Source organism: Eubalaena glacialis, chromosome 8 (assembly GCF_028564815.1).
Source record: "Eubalaena glacialis isolate mEubGla1 chromosome 8, mEubGla1.1.hap2.+ XY, whole genome shotgun sequence".
In the NCBI taxonomy this organism is placed as follows: domain Eukaryota; kingdom Metazoa; phylum Chordata; class Mammalia; order Artiodactyla; family Balaenidae; genus Eubalaena; species Eubalaena glacialis.
The window spans coordinates 20876838-20894346 of record NC_083723.1 but is presented as its reverse complement, the minus strand read 5'-3'; the positions used below and the strand labels follow the sequence as shown (position 1 = coordinate 20894346).

General features: G+C 37.8%; 1 protein-coding gene across 1 annotated transcript; it reads left to right on the top strand.

Moving 5' to 3' along the window:
• Nucleotides 1–2721: 2721 nt before the first annotated feature.
• PSMC2 (proteasome 26S subunit, ATPase 2) lies at nt 2722–16473 on the top strand. The gene is made up of 12 exons (XM_061197626.1): nt 2722–2870; nt 4578–4615; nt 5113–5194; nt 5907–6006; nt 11252–11383; nt 11760–11832; nt 12212–12307; nt 12987–13151; nt 14049–14136; nt 15733–15935; nt 16032–16128; nt 16215–16473. Exons 1-12 carry the CDS (start codon nt 2801–2803, stop codon nt 16370–16372), a joined length of 1302 nt encoding a protein of 433 aa, XP_061053609.1. The 5' UTR covers nt 2722–2800; the 3' UTR covers nt 16373–16473.
• Nucleotides 16474–17509: the final 1036 nt, after the last annotated feature.

Here is a 17509-nt window from a genome sequence, read left to right as displayed (position 1 = left end):
AATCCCACCCCCGCCAACGTATGCGGCTGTCTAGGTCCCACTGACTCAGATCCGGGTGGGGACCAAGATTCACGAATGAAAGGTTCCTAGGTTTATCAGTTCCCTGGTAAAAAGGATTATTTGCCTCGTCCAGGTGGGATATGGAATACGTAGGACATGATTTTCTATAGCAGCTCTTACTATATTCTTTTCCTTTTTAAGTTAACTACTACTTTATTAGTTTGAATTGAACCGTTGATTTTAGTAGTAGCTGTACTTGTATAAATAGAGTGATGTGTATGAATTAGTATTGAGAATAACTGTTAGTATATACATTCATAGAGAATTCTTTACATAAACCTGTAATGCGTTTGTGTTTACCTAAATAATAATAGGAGCTAACGTTTGTGCTATTACTAATTTACCTGGGCTGTCGCATTTAATACCCATATCATTTGCAGAAGAAACCCCTCTGTAGTATTAGATTCTAATCCAAGGCCAGCAATCATTTTACCCTGCTCTAGCAGCATGAAGTTTTCTTTCAAGATATTCCCAATTACAGGACTCTGGGACTTAACTGTTTAATGTTTAATTGTTTAATAAAATCAATTATACTTCTGCTGTATGATTCCTTCTAGGACTGAGGTCAAATGCAAGAATTAGCAAAAAGAAACCAGTGGGTGGAAATTCACAGACTCCACCTCCCATCCTCCACCTCCATACACAGTATCTGGAATAGGTTGTGCAAAAGAGAAGAATTGATGTGCCACTCTTCTGCAAAGAGAACCAGAAATTAGTAAATTATTATCTAGGAATTACATTTTCACTGTTAAATACATTGGATTGGCCTGTGTATCTGCTGCATGACAAAATTGTTACTTCAAAACTGACATTTCAAAAACTAAGCTAAGTATCTCACCCTAAAACTCTTCCTGACCTGTAACCACTGTTAAAACAAGCTCTAAGGCTCAAGGTAACCTGACTCCACTTTCTTAATAATTTTTTCTCACACCTATCCCAATTATTCTCACCATAACCTCTAAGAGCATGAAGGTTATTTTTTTTTAATTGTGGTAAAACACACATAACATAAAATTCTCATCTTAACCACTTTAAACTGTGCAGTTCAGTAGTGCTAAGTACATTCACTCTGTTGTGCAACCAATATCCAGAACTCTTTTCATCTTGCAAAACTAAAACTCTTATATGCATTAAACAACTCCCCATTTCCACCACCCCTCAGTCCCTAGCAACCATCATTCAACTATCTCTGTGAATTTGACTACTATAGGTACCTCATATAAGTGGAATCATACACTCTTTGTCTTCTTGTCACTGACTTATTCCCTTAGCATAATGTCCTCACAATTGCAGTATGTGCCAGAATTCTTCTTTTTAAGGCTGAATAATATTCCATTGTATGTACATTTTATTTATCCATTCATCTGTTGACTGGGTTGCTTCCACCTTTCGTCTATAGTGAATAACGTTGCTATGAACATGGAGGTACAAATTTCTCTTTGAGACCCTGCTTTCAATTCTTGTGTGTCTATACCCAGAACTGGAATTGCTGGGTTATTTGATAATTCTATTTTTAATTTTTTGAGGTACTGCCATACTGTTTTCCACAGTGGTTACACCGTTTTACATTTCCACCAGCAGAACACAAGGTTTCCATTTTCTCCACGTCCTCACCAACACTTTTTTTTTTTTTTTGATAATAGCCATTCTAACAAGTACGAGGTGGTATTTCATGGTTTTGATGTGCATTTCCCCAGGGCCTAGTGAAGCTGAGCGTCTTTCCATGTGCTTCTTGACCATTTGTATAACTTCTTGGGAGAGGTGTCCATTCAAGTACATTGTCCAGTTAAAAAATGGGTTGTGTTTTGTTATTGAGTTTTAGTTCTTTCTTGGCTCCACAGGCTTGTGGAATCTTAGCTCCCCATCCAGGGATTGAACCTGGGCCCCTGCAGTGAAAGCTCTGAGTTCTAACCTCTGGACCGCCAGGGAATTCCCGAGTTTTAGTTCTTTATATATTCTGGATATTAACCCCTTATCAGATATATGACTTACAAATATTTTCTCTCATTCTGTAGGTTGCCTTTTCACTGCTGACTGGGTACAGAAAGGTCAGGCTTTTTTCTTTTTTTCATTTCTAACTTCTACAATTGTCTAACTGCTCTCTTCCGTTCCTCATCTCCCGAATTCATTTCTTTCAAAACCTGCTCTCTTCTCTGGCTCTCCTGTATCTGAAAATGGTACCGCTCTTTGGCAGCAGGGTCAAACATGGAAACCGTTTACCTCCTCATCCTTTGTTAATGTCAAATTAGTGAACAACTTCTATTTACCTTCACTCTATTTATAAATCTAGTCACTACTCATTGCGTATCGAATAAGCCAGGTACTTTACAAACATTGTTATTTAATGCATCCACAATGCTGTGAGATCAAGGGAAAAATTAAAGCACAGGGATTAAATAAGTTACCCAAGAGTACAGAGTTTAAATGACTAAAGCAGGATTTAAACTCTGCGACCTGAGCCTGAGTTGATCTTGCAATCTGTTGCTCAGGGAACTCGCCACGGTGAGGTGCTAAGGGAGAGCGACGTTCCCTCCTAACAGTGAAACCTTCTCACTCCCCTTCGCTGCTCTCCCGCCGCAGCGCGTCTCCTCCGTGGCGTTCTTCCGCCCGTTTCTGGGGCAAAAGGGCCCGCGGAGCCGGCTTTACTTCCGGTGAGGAAGGGAAAGGCGGGGGCGCCACCGGAAGCGAGGAAGGTGCTGTGTAATCATCCAGCAAGCTGGGGGTCCTTGGATCTCCTAAAATGCCGGATTACCTCGGTGCAGATCAGCGGAAAACCAAAGAAGATGAGAAGGAAGACAAGCCCATCCGAGGTCAGTTGACGTAGGCAGGAGCTCCGGGCCGGGGCAGGACCAGTCTTGGCCCGGGGTCCGGGATGAGGGGCTTAGGATTCCTGCTCGGCGCTCCGTCGCTTTTGTGCCGCTAGTGATTTGAGTCTGGTGCGGCAGCCGGGTTGACCGGCCTGTCCTCTCCGTCTCCCTCTACCAGCCCCGCGTCCTGTGTTCATCTCCCGCTGATCGAAATTTTTATTCATATTCAGCTCTCAGGTCTTGAGGGAGTCACGCGCCCCGCTTGGCCTTGCAGGCCTTGAAAAGTTCCCCGCCTGGCGGTGCTTGGTCGCCTGGACCCTCTTGGCTGTCCCTCCTCCCCCTCAAGTGACAGCTTGCTGTTATCACTGTATAGCCAGGATCCTGAGACATAATTTTCTTTTTTAAAAAACATTCCTTTGACTAGATAATTCATTCACATGATTCAAAACACGAAAGCGAAAAAGATAAATGGAAAGGTGTCTCATCCTTGACCCCGGCCCCCTCTTATCCACGGAGGCAACTGATGTTGCCGTTTTGCCTCATCTTTCTAGGCATTTTCTGTGTACATACAAGCAAGTTTGTATATTCTTTTTTTTTTTACATATATGTAACATGCTGTACATCTTGCTTTTTAAAAAATCTTAATGATATAAGTTCATATCATTCTGTAGAGTCAGTGTGGTCTGTATAGTATCCCAAATGATTGGGTGTTCAGTAATAATCATTATTGATGGACATTGCGTTTTCTTCCCGTCTGTTGGCCATTGTAGAGCAATGAATAACCTTGTTAATATAACTCTTTACTACGTGCACAAACACAAGGTGTAGGGTAAATTTTAGAAATGAAGTTGTAATTTTTATAGACACTGCTGGGTTATTCTCCTTACAGACTATACCACTTGACCCTTTCCCCGCAGCACGTTCGTTCATGATTTCTTCCCAGTAGGCCCTTTTGTAAAAGCCTTATCTTTATGCTGTTTTCTTTTGTTCCTTATAGGCTATTTTAAAACATTCTTATGGTGGTTTTTTGTTGTCTTTCCTTCCTAAACAACTTCAACCTCTCCTAGCACCCTTTCTTCTTAATATCCACCCACCCCTCAGAGAAGGAGCATTTCCTCTCCACTTTCATCTCAGTCTTTTCCCTTGAAAGAGGTACTCAGTCACCTAGTGTAAAATTTAGTCACAGAGATGTAACATTTCATGTGGGTATTTCTCTGGGTAGGTTGTAATTCTATAACTATATTAACAAATTTATCCCTTGGATACAGTTATGACTAATGTGTGTAGCATTTTTCTGCGCTTCTTCATCCATGTCTTACTTGATCTTTAGAGCAACACTGAGGCTAACATTTTTCCAGGTGAGAAGACTGATACTCAGAGAACTTAAATGGTTTTTCCAAGGTTACTTAGCAAATGCATGACCTTGCTGGGACTAGTGCTCAGGTCGTTTTGAATCTCAAAGTCTGTTCTTTGGGCTCCCTGTTCTTGTTATGTCATATCACTTTGAAGCTATGTTATGTACTTTTTAAGATCTGCCTTCACCCAGTTAGATAAAAGTTCCTTGAGTCCAGGAACTATTTGATGGTTGTGTTTATATCATTACAACTTTTCACAGTTTTTCTCACTCAATGCAATCTGAATTGAACAGAAAAGAATTGTAAGCTCTAGTTTCTTTTGTTTGAATTTCATGTATTATCTCTTTTCTTTTAGCTCTGGATGAGGGGGATATTGCCTTGCTGAAAACTTATGTAAGTCCTTTCAATGTCTACAAAATATAGATGTTTTGTGTTGAAATAAGGACTCTTGTTGGTATTGGCCTTCCAGAATAGTTGGAAGAGACTGTCCAGCTGTTTAATCTTCACTGAAAAGAAGTTATCTACCTACAGTTTCTATTTAGAATAGATCAGAGAGTAAATACTCAGTGTGTCTAAGCTATATTTAAAATGTTTGAAAATGAATTAGATCTGAAATGGTAAGTTTTAATGCATAGAAATGGACTTGAATTTTAGATCATTTTAGGCATGATTTTCATTTGTTACCTTGCATAATGGTGTGTTGCCTGTTTAGGGGAATATATTGGTTCAGGAATAGTTCTGAAAATGATAGATTTCTTCTCTCTACTCTCATTTCACAAGCTTTAGGACAATAATAGCTATTGCAAGTGTACCTGTTAAAAGTTTTTGTTTATAGTTTAATACATTGTTGGTATCCTGATATTCTAATTAAAGTGACCTTTGTCTCCTAGGGTCAGAGCACTTACTCTAGGCAAATCAAACAGGTTGAAGATGACATTCAACAACTTCTCAAGAAAATTAATGAGCTCACGGGTATGTATATTTTTTATTTCTGTTTCCCCTCTTTATGGGTAATGGTTTGATTATATCAAAGGAGCTGAAATACCAATGTCACTCTTCCATGAATCACAGATTTAAAAAAATTATTATTCTTCCTATCTGTTAAGAAATTGGATCTCATTTAATAATCTCTTTTCATTACCTTTTACAAGGAAGTTTAATGCTTAAGCAATTAAGAAACATCATCCTTTAAGCAAGTATTGGTTCTGTTGGTCAAAGCCAAGTTCAGTTGACTATAATAAATAAGTCAAAATTTCTTCTTGAATAAAAATATGATCTCACATGGTACTGCTGGAAGTAAGCGGGCTATGGCCTAGTAGTCGGGAACTTCTTTTTGGGAACTTGAGTGGTGAAGTTTTATATTGATAGTATTTGACTTGCACAAAAAAATGTCAAAATATGGCATCGCATCACATTTTGACCTGTGACTACTTTAGGGCCGTGGTTTTCAACTGGGGTCATCCCCCTAGGACATTCGGCAGCATCTAGACTCATTCTTGATTCTCCCAACTTAAGGGGGAGGTGGTGCTAGTGACTAGTGGCTAGAGGCCGGGGACGCTCCTAACCATCCTGGAATGCACAGGATGCCCCCCACAGCAAATTATTCAGTCCAGAATGGTAGTGGTGCTGGGGTGAGAAAGCTTGCGTTACAGTACAGTGAATTTTGTAATCTTTCTTTACGTAGGTATTAAAGAGTCTGACACTGGCCTGGCCCCACCAGCACTCTGGGATTTGGCTGCCGATAAGCAAACACTCCAGAGTGAACAGCCTTTGCAGGTTGCGAGGTACGCATAGTGCTCTGTGGAAATTTATTTTTATCTGTACTTTCAGGTACTTTTTCAAGTCTTGGGTATAAAGTAATAGTTCGTAAAGAATTTTTATGCCATACTCCAAGTAAATGCAGCTTTCTCCAAAAGTATCTGGGGTTAAAACTTTATACTTTAAACAATTATTTAAGAAATAGGTGAAAACATAATCATATAAAAGATTCAAATGATACCGGCAGATACAGAGCAAAATATGAAAACCTTCCTTCCCGTCTAACTACTGAAAATGATTTGGTCCTCTTAATCCTGCAGTGCGTCTTCACGTATATATTTACATACAAAGAAACGTCCTGTTTTCTTTTTAGATATAACTACATATTTTGGAAATCTTTCATTGCCTTTGTTATAGATGTACCTTTTTTATTTCTTGTTTCTCTTGTTTTTTAAAAATTACATAATATTCTGTAGGTGTTGGGTTGTTTGCAATTTCTGTTATGATAACAGTGCTGGACTGAACACTCATGTTAAATATTTCTCTACATATGTGCATAAATTTCTATAGTATAGCTTACTAGAAGTGGAATTATGGGGACAGAGGCATTTATCGTTTTGAAAATGTGTGAAAAAAAGTGGTTTGGCCAGTCTACACTCTCACCCAAAGGTTTTGAGGGAAATGCGTATTTGCCTGATCAATGTAAGATTTGTAATTATTGATTTTTACACTTTTGCCATTTGGGCAAAAAAATTAAAAAAAAAAATTCACTTTAATTTGTGTCGTGCTGATTAGTAGTATGATAGCTACTTCTTATACTTATTAAACATTTGTATTTTTTTGACCATTCATGTTTCGTTCCATTGGATTGTTTCTTGTTAATTTTTAGGAATACTTCATATATTGTACATATTAATCTTTTCTTAAATATGCTACAAATATTTTTTCTCAGTCTCTCACTTGACTTTTAACTTCTCGGTACTTTTTGTTGTGCTGTTTTAACTTTTTCGGAGGTAAATAAAATATATTAGCTTTTTCATTATACCTTTTGGGTTTTAATGTTGCTTAAAAAGGCCTAGCCCATTCCAAGATTATAAACATGTTCTCCTGTGTTTCATTCTAATTATTGAAAGTTTTAATTTTGCCTCTTTAATACAGTTACAGGTTATTTTTCTTTCGTCTTATCCTCCTTTCCTTTTTCTGTCTTTCCATGCTTTCCTTTATTTGCTTTTTAGTTTTATCATGGTTTTAAAGAGTTAAATAGTTCTATAACAACAGTTTTTCCTAATTCCTCTTTACTAGACACCTATTTTCAAAATTTTTAGGTGGTTATTTTGGTTTCTGCCTTTCTATTTCTAATGGATAGTGTCAAGTTTTGTATATTGTAGATTACTTCTTCTTGATTTTTTAGTTTCAGGTGGTGTTTATTGGTTTTCCCACCATGAAAGATGAGGATTTTGTTTTGCTTTGTTTTCTCTACCTTCATCCCAAAGACATGCCCTTCTCATCCTTACGGCCTCATAATGTAATTATATTAAAATTTTGGTTAGATCCGTATTTAGTGTTTTCATAATTATGGCTAAGTAAACCCTATTCACAAAGAGCCATTAGTAAACTGTGATTACTTTTCCTTTCTTCTACCACTTTTTGTTTTCCTTGCCCTAACTGTCTCGTTTTTTCATTTGCCTTGTTGTCTATGTATATTACTAACTCAACCCCCCGCCCCCCGGTTTTTCCCGATCGTCTCAGTTGTTCTTCAGATGCATTAGGTCCGTCAGGTTTTCTCATGTGTACCTCAGGTGCGTCAGCTGCATCAGGTATTCTCTCAGGTTCATCTTCCTGAGCAAGCCTTTCCCAGCACTTTCCGACCTGCTTCAGTTTGGACTGGTTGCCCTGAGCGCCTGCTGAATCACGAGCACCCTGTGACTTCTTACCCTGGCGGTTCCCTGTGACTCTCTCCGGTTGCTCGTGTATCACGAGTTTCTCTTTCTGATTTCTTTACACCCTCATTAGGTGGCCTGTGTTCTCTGGTAGCTTCCTGAAAGGGTCATTTGGGAGGTACCATTTCAGACCACATATGTCTGGAAATATCTTGGCTGATAGAAAATTCTTCTCCTTCAGAATTTTGAACGCATTGTTACAGTGTCCTCTGCCTCCCGGTGTTGTTAGTCTGAAGCCATTCTGATTCCCAGTCCTGTATATGTGACCTGTTCTTCCTCTGAAAGTTGTAGGGTCTTCCCTTGTTCTCAGTGTTCTGAAATTCCATGGCTGCGTGCCTTGGTGTTGGTGTGTTCTCAGCTGTGGTGCTGCGCTCTCATGTCCTTCAGCGTGCACATTTTCTTGAAACTATTTATTTGTAAATAGTTTCTTTCCATTTTCTTGGTCCTCTGTTCTGGACTTCTGTTACAGGGATATTGGACCTCCTGGACGTGCTAATCTTTCTCTCCTGCTTTTCTTTGTTTTGTCTTTTTGTTCTACTTTTTTGTTAGATTTTCTTAACTTTGAGTCTATATATTGATTTTTTTCCCTCTCACTTAAGTTTTTAATTTCCAAGAGCTTTTCTTTCTTTCAGTGCATATGTTGTGTTGTCCTGTTCTCATATCATGGTTGTAATATGCTGTCATGTCTAATGAAGTTAAGGATAACTGGAAGGTTTCTGTTTCCTCTAAGATGCTTTTTTCCTCTTTGCTTGCTTGGTGTCTGTCTTTTATGTTAGATGTCTGGTAATCTTACTTTGTGCTTTTGTTTAGTGGGAGACCAAAAAGCTGATAGACGCTCTAGATTCAATAGTGAGGCATGTCTATCTCAAGCTTCACTGTAGCTTATACGGTTGAATGTTTAGTTGGGGAGCCTTCAGGGTCAGTATCTTTAGATCTTTTCATTTGGATGGTCACTTTTCCCAGAGAAGTTGTCTTCAGTCTCATGTTGTCTCCAATCTCCAGTATTTTGGAAGAACAGTGGAGATAGAGGGCTAGGGAATGTCAGTGGCAGGTTCACTTATGTTTAATCACCCTTCCCCTCTCACCTCCACACTCTCCTCATTTTCAGTGAAGTTACCACCACCCTACCCCTTGCCCCAGCATTTCTTGACACTTTGTTTTACTCTCCAGAATATTTTCATCACGTCCAAAAGAAACCCCGTACCTATTAACTGTCCCTATTCCCCTCTCTCACTGGCCCCTGGCAACCACTCATCTACTTCCTGTCTCTATGGATTTGCCTGTCCTGGACATTTCATATAAATGTAATTATACAAGGCATGACCTTTTTCTGGCTTCTTTAGCTTAGCATAGTGTTTTAAGCTTCCTTCACGTTGTAGCTTGTATCAGAACATCTTTTTTTTTCATAGCCAGATTATATTCCAGTCTAATTTCTCTCTTCATTGATACTCTCTGGTGAGACATTGTTCTCAGACCTCCCATTAATTCTTTAGACATGGTTTCCTTTGGTTTTTAAAAAAATATTTATGACACTGATTAAAGTTTTTGTTTAGTAAGACCAATGTCTAGGCTTTCTCAAGGACAGTTTCTATGTACTTTTTTCCCTATGTATGGGCCATATTTTTCCTTTTGTGTCTCATAATTTTTTGATAGAAACTGGACATTTTAAATAATGTCAGTTCTGGAACTCAGATTTCCCCTTTCCCCAGGGTTTGTTACCGCTGCTGTTCCTTGCTGTTTTTTCTTTGAAGTTTTTTGGTCAGCCTCTTGTTAGCCCCAACTGGTAAATGCCGCCTCAGACAGTTGATGTTAAACAGTTGCCACCGATTGTTTCCAGTAAATGTCCTGTGGGCAGGGGGTGTGTAGACGGTGAGCTCTGAGTCCGGTCAAATAAAAGCAAGTCCTGAGAACGGAGCTTTTCAGCTAGCTGCCAGACAGGTCAAGTAGTTCTCTGGGGTTGGGCTTTTGGGGAGCTCCAGTTCTTTGTCCCTGCCTTCCCCGAGGAAGGCTGCTTGTTTTCACATCTACCATGGCTGTGAGGCTGTTGGCTTTCAAGTCTTGTGCAGAGCTGGGGAGAGGGCTGTGGGATGAAGGCGAATTTAAACGCAAAATGCTCGCTGTTCTTACCAGGATTCAGCCCTTTTTTTTTTTTTGGAATAAACATTCTTTGGATTGTTACAGACCTATAGTTTGAGTTCCGAAAATGTTGATTTTGAATGTTTTTGCCAGTGTTCTCTTTGCTTTTAAGGATGAGCAGGTTTTCAAAGGTTCTTATCTAACGTTCTGCAAGTTGAGGTCCCTGTATATACACTTTTTCAGCTGAGAATTAAAAAAATCCCTATCTGTGCAGCAGTGTTGGCAGGGTCTGTCAGATAAAGTAGTGATAGATACTTTCTATATGTAACATTCTATTTCCCTGGTAGACCTTTTCCAATAACAGAAAACGGGGTCCTGTCCACAATTTATGCTGCAAGGACAAAGCATTCTTTACCTTACTCTTAGCTCTACCTGTATGCACACGCCAGAGACTATTTTGTATTTCCCTGTATCTGTTGCTACAGCTTATGATATAAGCTCTTTCCAATATGAGTTCTGTTTTTTGTTTTTGGGTTTCTTCTGTAGGAAGATAGTATAGAAAATTGGCAGTAGACTACTTTCTACTGTGATGTATGTGGGGTTTCAGATTCGCCTTCACCACAACCCACAGGAAAAGAATATATTTAAGTTAAAAACAGCAACAGTAATAATGGATTTGAAGTGTACTCTCAGGAAAGAATGAAAACATTTATTACTTGACGTAAGACAAGATGACTGTCTTTTTATAGGAAAAATAAAAAGGAGAATACCTGAAGATATAGAGGAGTATCACTAATAAAGCCATATAGTTATGAAAATCAAGAAAGAACTTTTTTTTGTAGTTGAGCATTTTTTTAAATTTTATTTTTGTATACAGCAGGTTCTTATTAGTTATCTGTTTTATACATATTAGTGTATATATGTCAATCCCAATCTCCCAATTCATCCCACCACCATCCCGCCTCCCCGCCACTTTCCCCCCTTGGTAAAGAGAACTTCTTGATGATGAAATATTTGGGTTTAATTTTCCAGGGGAATGTATCTTTTGAAATTTTTATGGCTTGGCTAAAGTTGAGCAGACCCTTGGGATTGAGCGTGTTCTGTAGAGAAGCATCCTTAGCAGTGGCCCAGTTTCTGCGGTTCTAGTTTACACCTGCTCATTAGTGTACTGCATACCCAGGGGAGAATCTAGTTTCTTGAATTCATTATTAGTGGTTCAGGTTCCTTACTCTAATCAAGCCTTTTGCCATGTTAGATGCACAAAGATAATCAATGCTGATTCGGAGGACCCGAAGTACATTATCAACGTGAAGCAGTTTGCCAAGTTTGTGGTGGACCTCAGTGATCAGGTTGCACCTACTGACATTGAAGAAGGCATGAGAGTTGGGTAAGATTTCTATTTGCAGTAAATACTCGTCTTTCATTGAAGATGCCATGTCACGTTCACACCCTTGGCTTGCTTTTGAATGGGTGAACTGGGTGCCATGGAATATCGGGGTAGCCTAGGAGAGGGCTGCAGTTGGACCTCCCCACCCCGACTTGGCCTTTTATGGCCTCAAATGTCATGATCAAACTAAGTACAGAATTGTAGAGTTGAGTTTGCCGGTCTATTTAAGGTAACATGGTGTAGGTGGAGGAGGCACTTGCTCTAGGATGGTTATGAGGATTAAGTGAGTTAATGTAAATAATGTATATAGAACACATGATAATTCACTCAGTAAATTCTTTGAATGTATTGGTGAGGCTCTTTTTTACTTCCTTAGTGTGGACAGAAATAAGTATCAGATTCACATTCCACTGCCTCCTAAGATTGACCCAACAGTTACCATGATGCAGGTAAGAAACTATGGGAGGGAAAAGGAATGGCATGACTAATTACATCCATCTCAAAAAAACGCTGGAACTTTTAACTAATAAAATATTAATATGTGGGTATGTATTGAAGAGTTGCCAAAATTTTTAAAACAATTTTTCAGATGAGGAAGTCTTTATTGGTCTTTATTTTAGTAGTTTGTCTCTCACTTATTGTCATAACAAGTAATACAGCAAGTGGGTCTAGGACACTGGGCAGTGTATTCCATTTTTATTAAAATTCTTACTTGCTATAAATCTGATTTTTCTTTTAGGGTATTGGGTCTGCTCTACTGGATAGAACAATTGGATTAGTATGCAAAAGCGTGTGGCTCTATGTTGTACATTTTCATCCCTCTCTTAGGTGGAGGAAAAACCTGATGTTACATATAGTGATGTGGGTGGCTGTAAGGAACAGATTGAGAAACTTCGAGAAGTAGTTGAAACCCCATTACTTCATGTAAGTGGTTGAGTCTTTTGCCTTTTAAATTTCTTTGTACAAAGATGTGAGAGCGTTTTGTGTACTGTGCACTAAAATTATGCCTATATATTAGTTTTAAAATTTTATGTTTTCCTAAATGAAAATTTTTGATGGGGTAGAGGGTAAAGGTGTGGAGAATTGGTAAGTTCCAGAAGAGAAAGCAAAAGGATTGAGTCATCAAGCCTATTCAAAAAAAGAAGAATCTGCTATTTAGTGACAAGGGAGGTTGAGGCGTAACCTTTAGAATAGGTTGTAGAAGAAACAATGTGTTTTAATGCTATCAAGAAGAAATGGGCTTTAATTGAATCAAATTAAGCCTGGGGGGATAATGGAAAAAACTAGGATATTAATTATCATATTATTATGTATTAAATATGAGATAATACTTTTATTCTTTAAACACTGTAATTTTTTTAAATTAGGGAAAAAAAATGTTTTGTTAACCCTGGATAATAGAAATACCTTTAAAAGCCATTCAGCCTTGTGTATTAATATGAGTATAGTTTAGACCTTATGTCTTAGAATAAGTAAAATTCTTACTTAGATCAAGTATATAAATTGTGGACTTAATAATTTTGGTTTAAATATACTGATGTAGAAGTAGTCTTGTTTTTATTATAGAGAATTGATAAGTGTAAAAATCGTGTCTCCATCACAGCCAGAGAGGTTTGTTAACCTTGGCATTGAGCCTCCTAAGGGTGTGCTGCTCTTTGGTCCACCGGGTACAGGCAAGACACTCTGTGCTCGGGCAGTTGCTAATAGGACTGACGCTTGCTTCATTCGAGTTATTGGATCTGAACTTGTACAGAAGTACGTCGGTGAGGTAAAGTAAATTGATCATAATCAAAGAATATGTAGCTCTATGAAAGATTTATAAAGCATAGATGAAATTAAAATGGGATTTCCACATTGAAGGTTGAGACCTGAAATTTTTTGATTGATGGATTGTAATTAGTAGGTCAGAAGCCCAGAAGCCACCAGCCTTCCCGTGCGGTCATTTGGAAATAAAACTGCTTAACATTTTTAATCAGTATGCTCCCTACTCAGAAGGGTGACATTTTCTACAGATTTGATTTGTAAGATCAATAACCCAGTAATGCCCAGTGAATGCATTCGAAAGTGTATTCACTTCAGGGGCAGTGTTTTATGTTGTTTTGAGAAAGAGAACAGAGATTGTCTATGTGTATGTGCGTGGGTGTATGTACACACATGTATGTACACACACACACACGTTTTTTTCATTAGTAAGTCTAGGGCTGAATATATTATATCTGAAACATTAATGATTAGTATACTTACAATGAGAATTAGAAAAAGGATCTGCATGAGTTGAGATATACTTTTATTCCCTTATCAAAACTTACAAATCAAATTCATTGATCAGAAATGCCAAGTGATGGATCAGATGCTTTTATTTCCTCAAGTTTTATTGATTGAAATGGTGCCTTTATTTTATTTAATCGTGTTAATTTGACCTCTTCAGGTCTTAAAGTTATTGGCTATTTAATAGGTACAAAATCATGAAATTACTTAAGATTGTTTTAAAGCTAATAAGATTAATTTGATGGAATAGGTAACAAACTTCAGTCCTCCTGAAAAAGCTTTAGGTAATAATGGTTGAGAATACTGTTAGGAATATTAAAAAGTTTGAAGTATAACTTATTATATTTTAAAAGATTTTAAAACCAACTCTGAATTAACACTTTCTTTTTTTCATCAGGGGGCTCGAATGGTTCGAGAGCTCTTTGAAATGGCCAGAACAAAGAAAGCCTGCCTTATCTTCTTTGATGAAATTGATGCTATTGGAGGTATGAATGGTATCTCAAGAGAACTTTACAACTGGGTTTCATGAGAATTCTGTAGTAATATGTGTAAAGTTCCCCTGATACATTAATCTTGTACAGAATTTTAATTCCAACTCTTTTATGAGCTTTAGCACATCAGAGTCACGGATCTAATAAACTGTAGGGCCAAACCATAAAGGAAAGAAGCAGCATTATATAGTATTGGTATTTCTCAAAGTCTTTATCTTTGAACTTTCCCAGTTTCTTTCCTAGGGCACATATTTTCACTTTAGCAACTCCTAACTTGGGATACGGCTTCACTTAATCGGATCAGAAAGCACTGGGGCATAATTTAATTGGTGGTAGTTTTTCATAAAGTTTACATAAAATAACATTATTGGCTTCATCGATTTGATGAAATACAGTATTAGCTCTGCAATCTAGACAAGTTACTTTAACTACCTCTTAGCCCCAGTTTGCTTCTTTTATAAAAGAAATGATAATTCCAGCCTTGTTTATTTCATGGGTTTTTGAGGTTTGAAGTCAGTCATAAATGTGATTGACTTTGAAAACTCTATACTGTTCTATAGGCCTTGGCTATTGTTACAGTCTATAAGAGTAATAGTTCCTATTAGCTGCAGAAGTGTCATATCACCAGACAGTTGTTATTTAATGAACTTAGTGACAAAAAAAGTCTTAAAAAATATAGTGGATGCTGTAACACTGTTTGGGGACTGAGGTTAGGATACCTAAAGTCTTGCTTTTAGACTGGATGGATGTTGTGGGCTTTGGACATTCTGTAGGTAATGTTCAAGGGCCATAATTTGACCGCAGTCTATAGATGCGGTGTTGTGACCCTTAAGTCATTTTTTGTAGTATCATTGGAATAAGCCTTATGATGTCAGGATGCTCTGAAACTGTGGCTTCCAAAATGGATTTTGTATAAAACAGTATTAGGGTGAAGGAAGAAAATATTGGTACTTTTCTTCATATTTAATTTTAATCTCATTTTTAAAATGTCTATTTTTGTATTTTATAATGTACATAATGCATTAATACAACAGTATGTATTTATACAATTTTAAAATGAAAAAATGTATATGGAGGCCTCTTCTTGTGCTATTTTGGTTGAAATGAAGAAGAGTATTGACATTAACCTAGAGTATTCTAATATATCCAAATCAGTGTGATAGTAAGCTGTTACAGTTCTACTGTATTATGGATTTAGCCATATTTTTAAGGACAGTTTTGAGAAATTTAGAAGAGTTTGGCATCTTCTTACATATACTCAAATACCATTATAGTGCTAAACTTTGCATGTAATCTTTTGCCTAGTCTAGGTGTATATTATATTGTGTTGAATGGAGGTGTTCTTGAGTGACTTAAACCAAAATCCTTAAAGAGGATTTAAAAAAAATAAAGGAACTTATGTTAAATCAACCTATGACGAGTCCTTTTCTCGTTAGTTTTGTGTAAATCAGGCTGTTCTTACAGGATTTGCTTAAAACTGAGAAGTTCCCTTGGGCTGGAGGGTGTGATCTGAGCTGAGATTTACTGTGCTGAGATTTACTGTGCTGCTCTGAGTAGATGTGAAGAGCATCTTTCCTCCTGTCTTCTCAGGGGCTCGTTTTGACGACGGTGCTGGGGGTGACAATGAAGTGCAGAGGACCATGTTGGAGCTGATCAATCAGCTGGATGGGTTTGATCCTCGAGGCAACATTAAAGTTCTGATGGCCACAAACAGACCTGACACTCTGGACCCAGCGCTGATGAGGCCTGGGAGACTGGACAGGAAGATTGAGTTTAGCTTACCTGATCTAGAGGTGGGAACATCATTTCACTGTAGAAAAGGGATTCTTGAAACTTCTTCTTCCTGTGCTGTTTTCCATTTTAATATTTGTCAATTCCCCTATTTTTAGGGTCGGACTCACATTTTTAAGATTCATGCCCGTTCAATGAGTGTTGAAAGAGATATCAGATTTGAATTGTTAGCACGACTGTGTCCAAATAGCACTGGTAGGTAGAAAGGTCTTGCTTCTATTTGCTGGTCTGTCTATTTGGGCTGCTTTAATTAAGCCTGTTATTTTCTTTTTGTTTGAAAGGTGCTGAGATCAGAAGCGTCTGCACAGAAGCTGGTATGTTTGCCATCCGAGCACGGCGAAAAATTGCTACTGAGAAGGATTTCTTGGAAGCTGTAAATAAGGTCATCAAGTCCTATGCCAAATTCAGTGCTACTCCACGCTATATGACATACAACTGAGCCCTGGAGGTGTTCATGAAAACACTGTTCATTGGAATCCTAACCTTATACAGACTTCTTAATAACCATTTCACACACAAAATAAATGGTTTTCAAAATTGTATGCTTTTTTTTTCAGATGTCTTTTCTCTGTGGTACAATAAAGGGTGATATCTAATGCCGTTAGGCAGAAAAGCTGTTTTTTTTCTTGCTACCATTTTTAAAGGTTCCAAATTGTGAAGTGCTTGCTTTGACCACATATGTTCTAGGCATATGCTGGTTGAGTGCTGTACATATATTATCTCATTTTATCTTCCCATCTGCCCAGTGACGTGGATTTAACAGATGCAGAATTTTCCTACCTCGTTTCCTTGTAGCAGAGCTGGGATTCAAGTCCAAGTTTGACAGCTCCATCACCGATGTCCCGCCCATTATGCTCTTCTGCCCTCATCACAACGGCCCATCCAGGCACGTGATCACATGTGTTTCGACAGGTTTTTTCCTACAACGTTGAATAAAGCAGCTTTGGCTAAACTATGTTTAAAGTGTAGGAAGCATCTGATGTAATGTGTTTTGCTTTGCCATTTGAGTTGATTTCAAATTAATCAAGAAGAATTGTTGATTTTAATGACTAGCGAAGTAGTAAAGCAAAAAGAAAAACACATATAATAATCTCATTTAGAAAATCTGGAATTGGCTTTATACAGAAAAGTACTTATTTTCATTTTATAAATTAATGGTTTAAAATTTCAGTAAAGCTCCCGTTAGACTTCTGGTCTATAGTGAGGTATTTCTAAAATAAAAGTTTTTATTAGAATCTTAATCAAAGCTCTTTAAAATTATTTCTTGTACAGCCACCACCAAATTCCCTCCCCTCTTCCACCACAATTACCCCCTTCCAGGCCCCTGCCAAACACTGAGACCCAAACACAATAAAGAATATTTTTATTGTAGTTAAGTATTCACAAGTAATGCAAAATAGTGAGAGATGGATACATTTTAATTCACAAAAGAAAAAGTTGACAACATAGAAAATGCTGTGTTGCACTGAAATATATAAAATATGAAAGTTTTAAAGCAGAATAAAGCTGTTCATTCATAAAATCCAACCAACATCCTTTCTCTTTTCATTTTTGTGAACTTGATGAGAAAATTTTT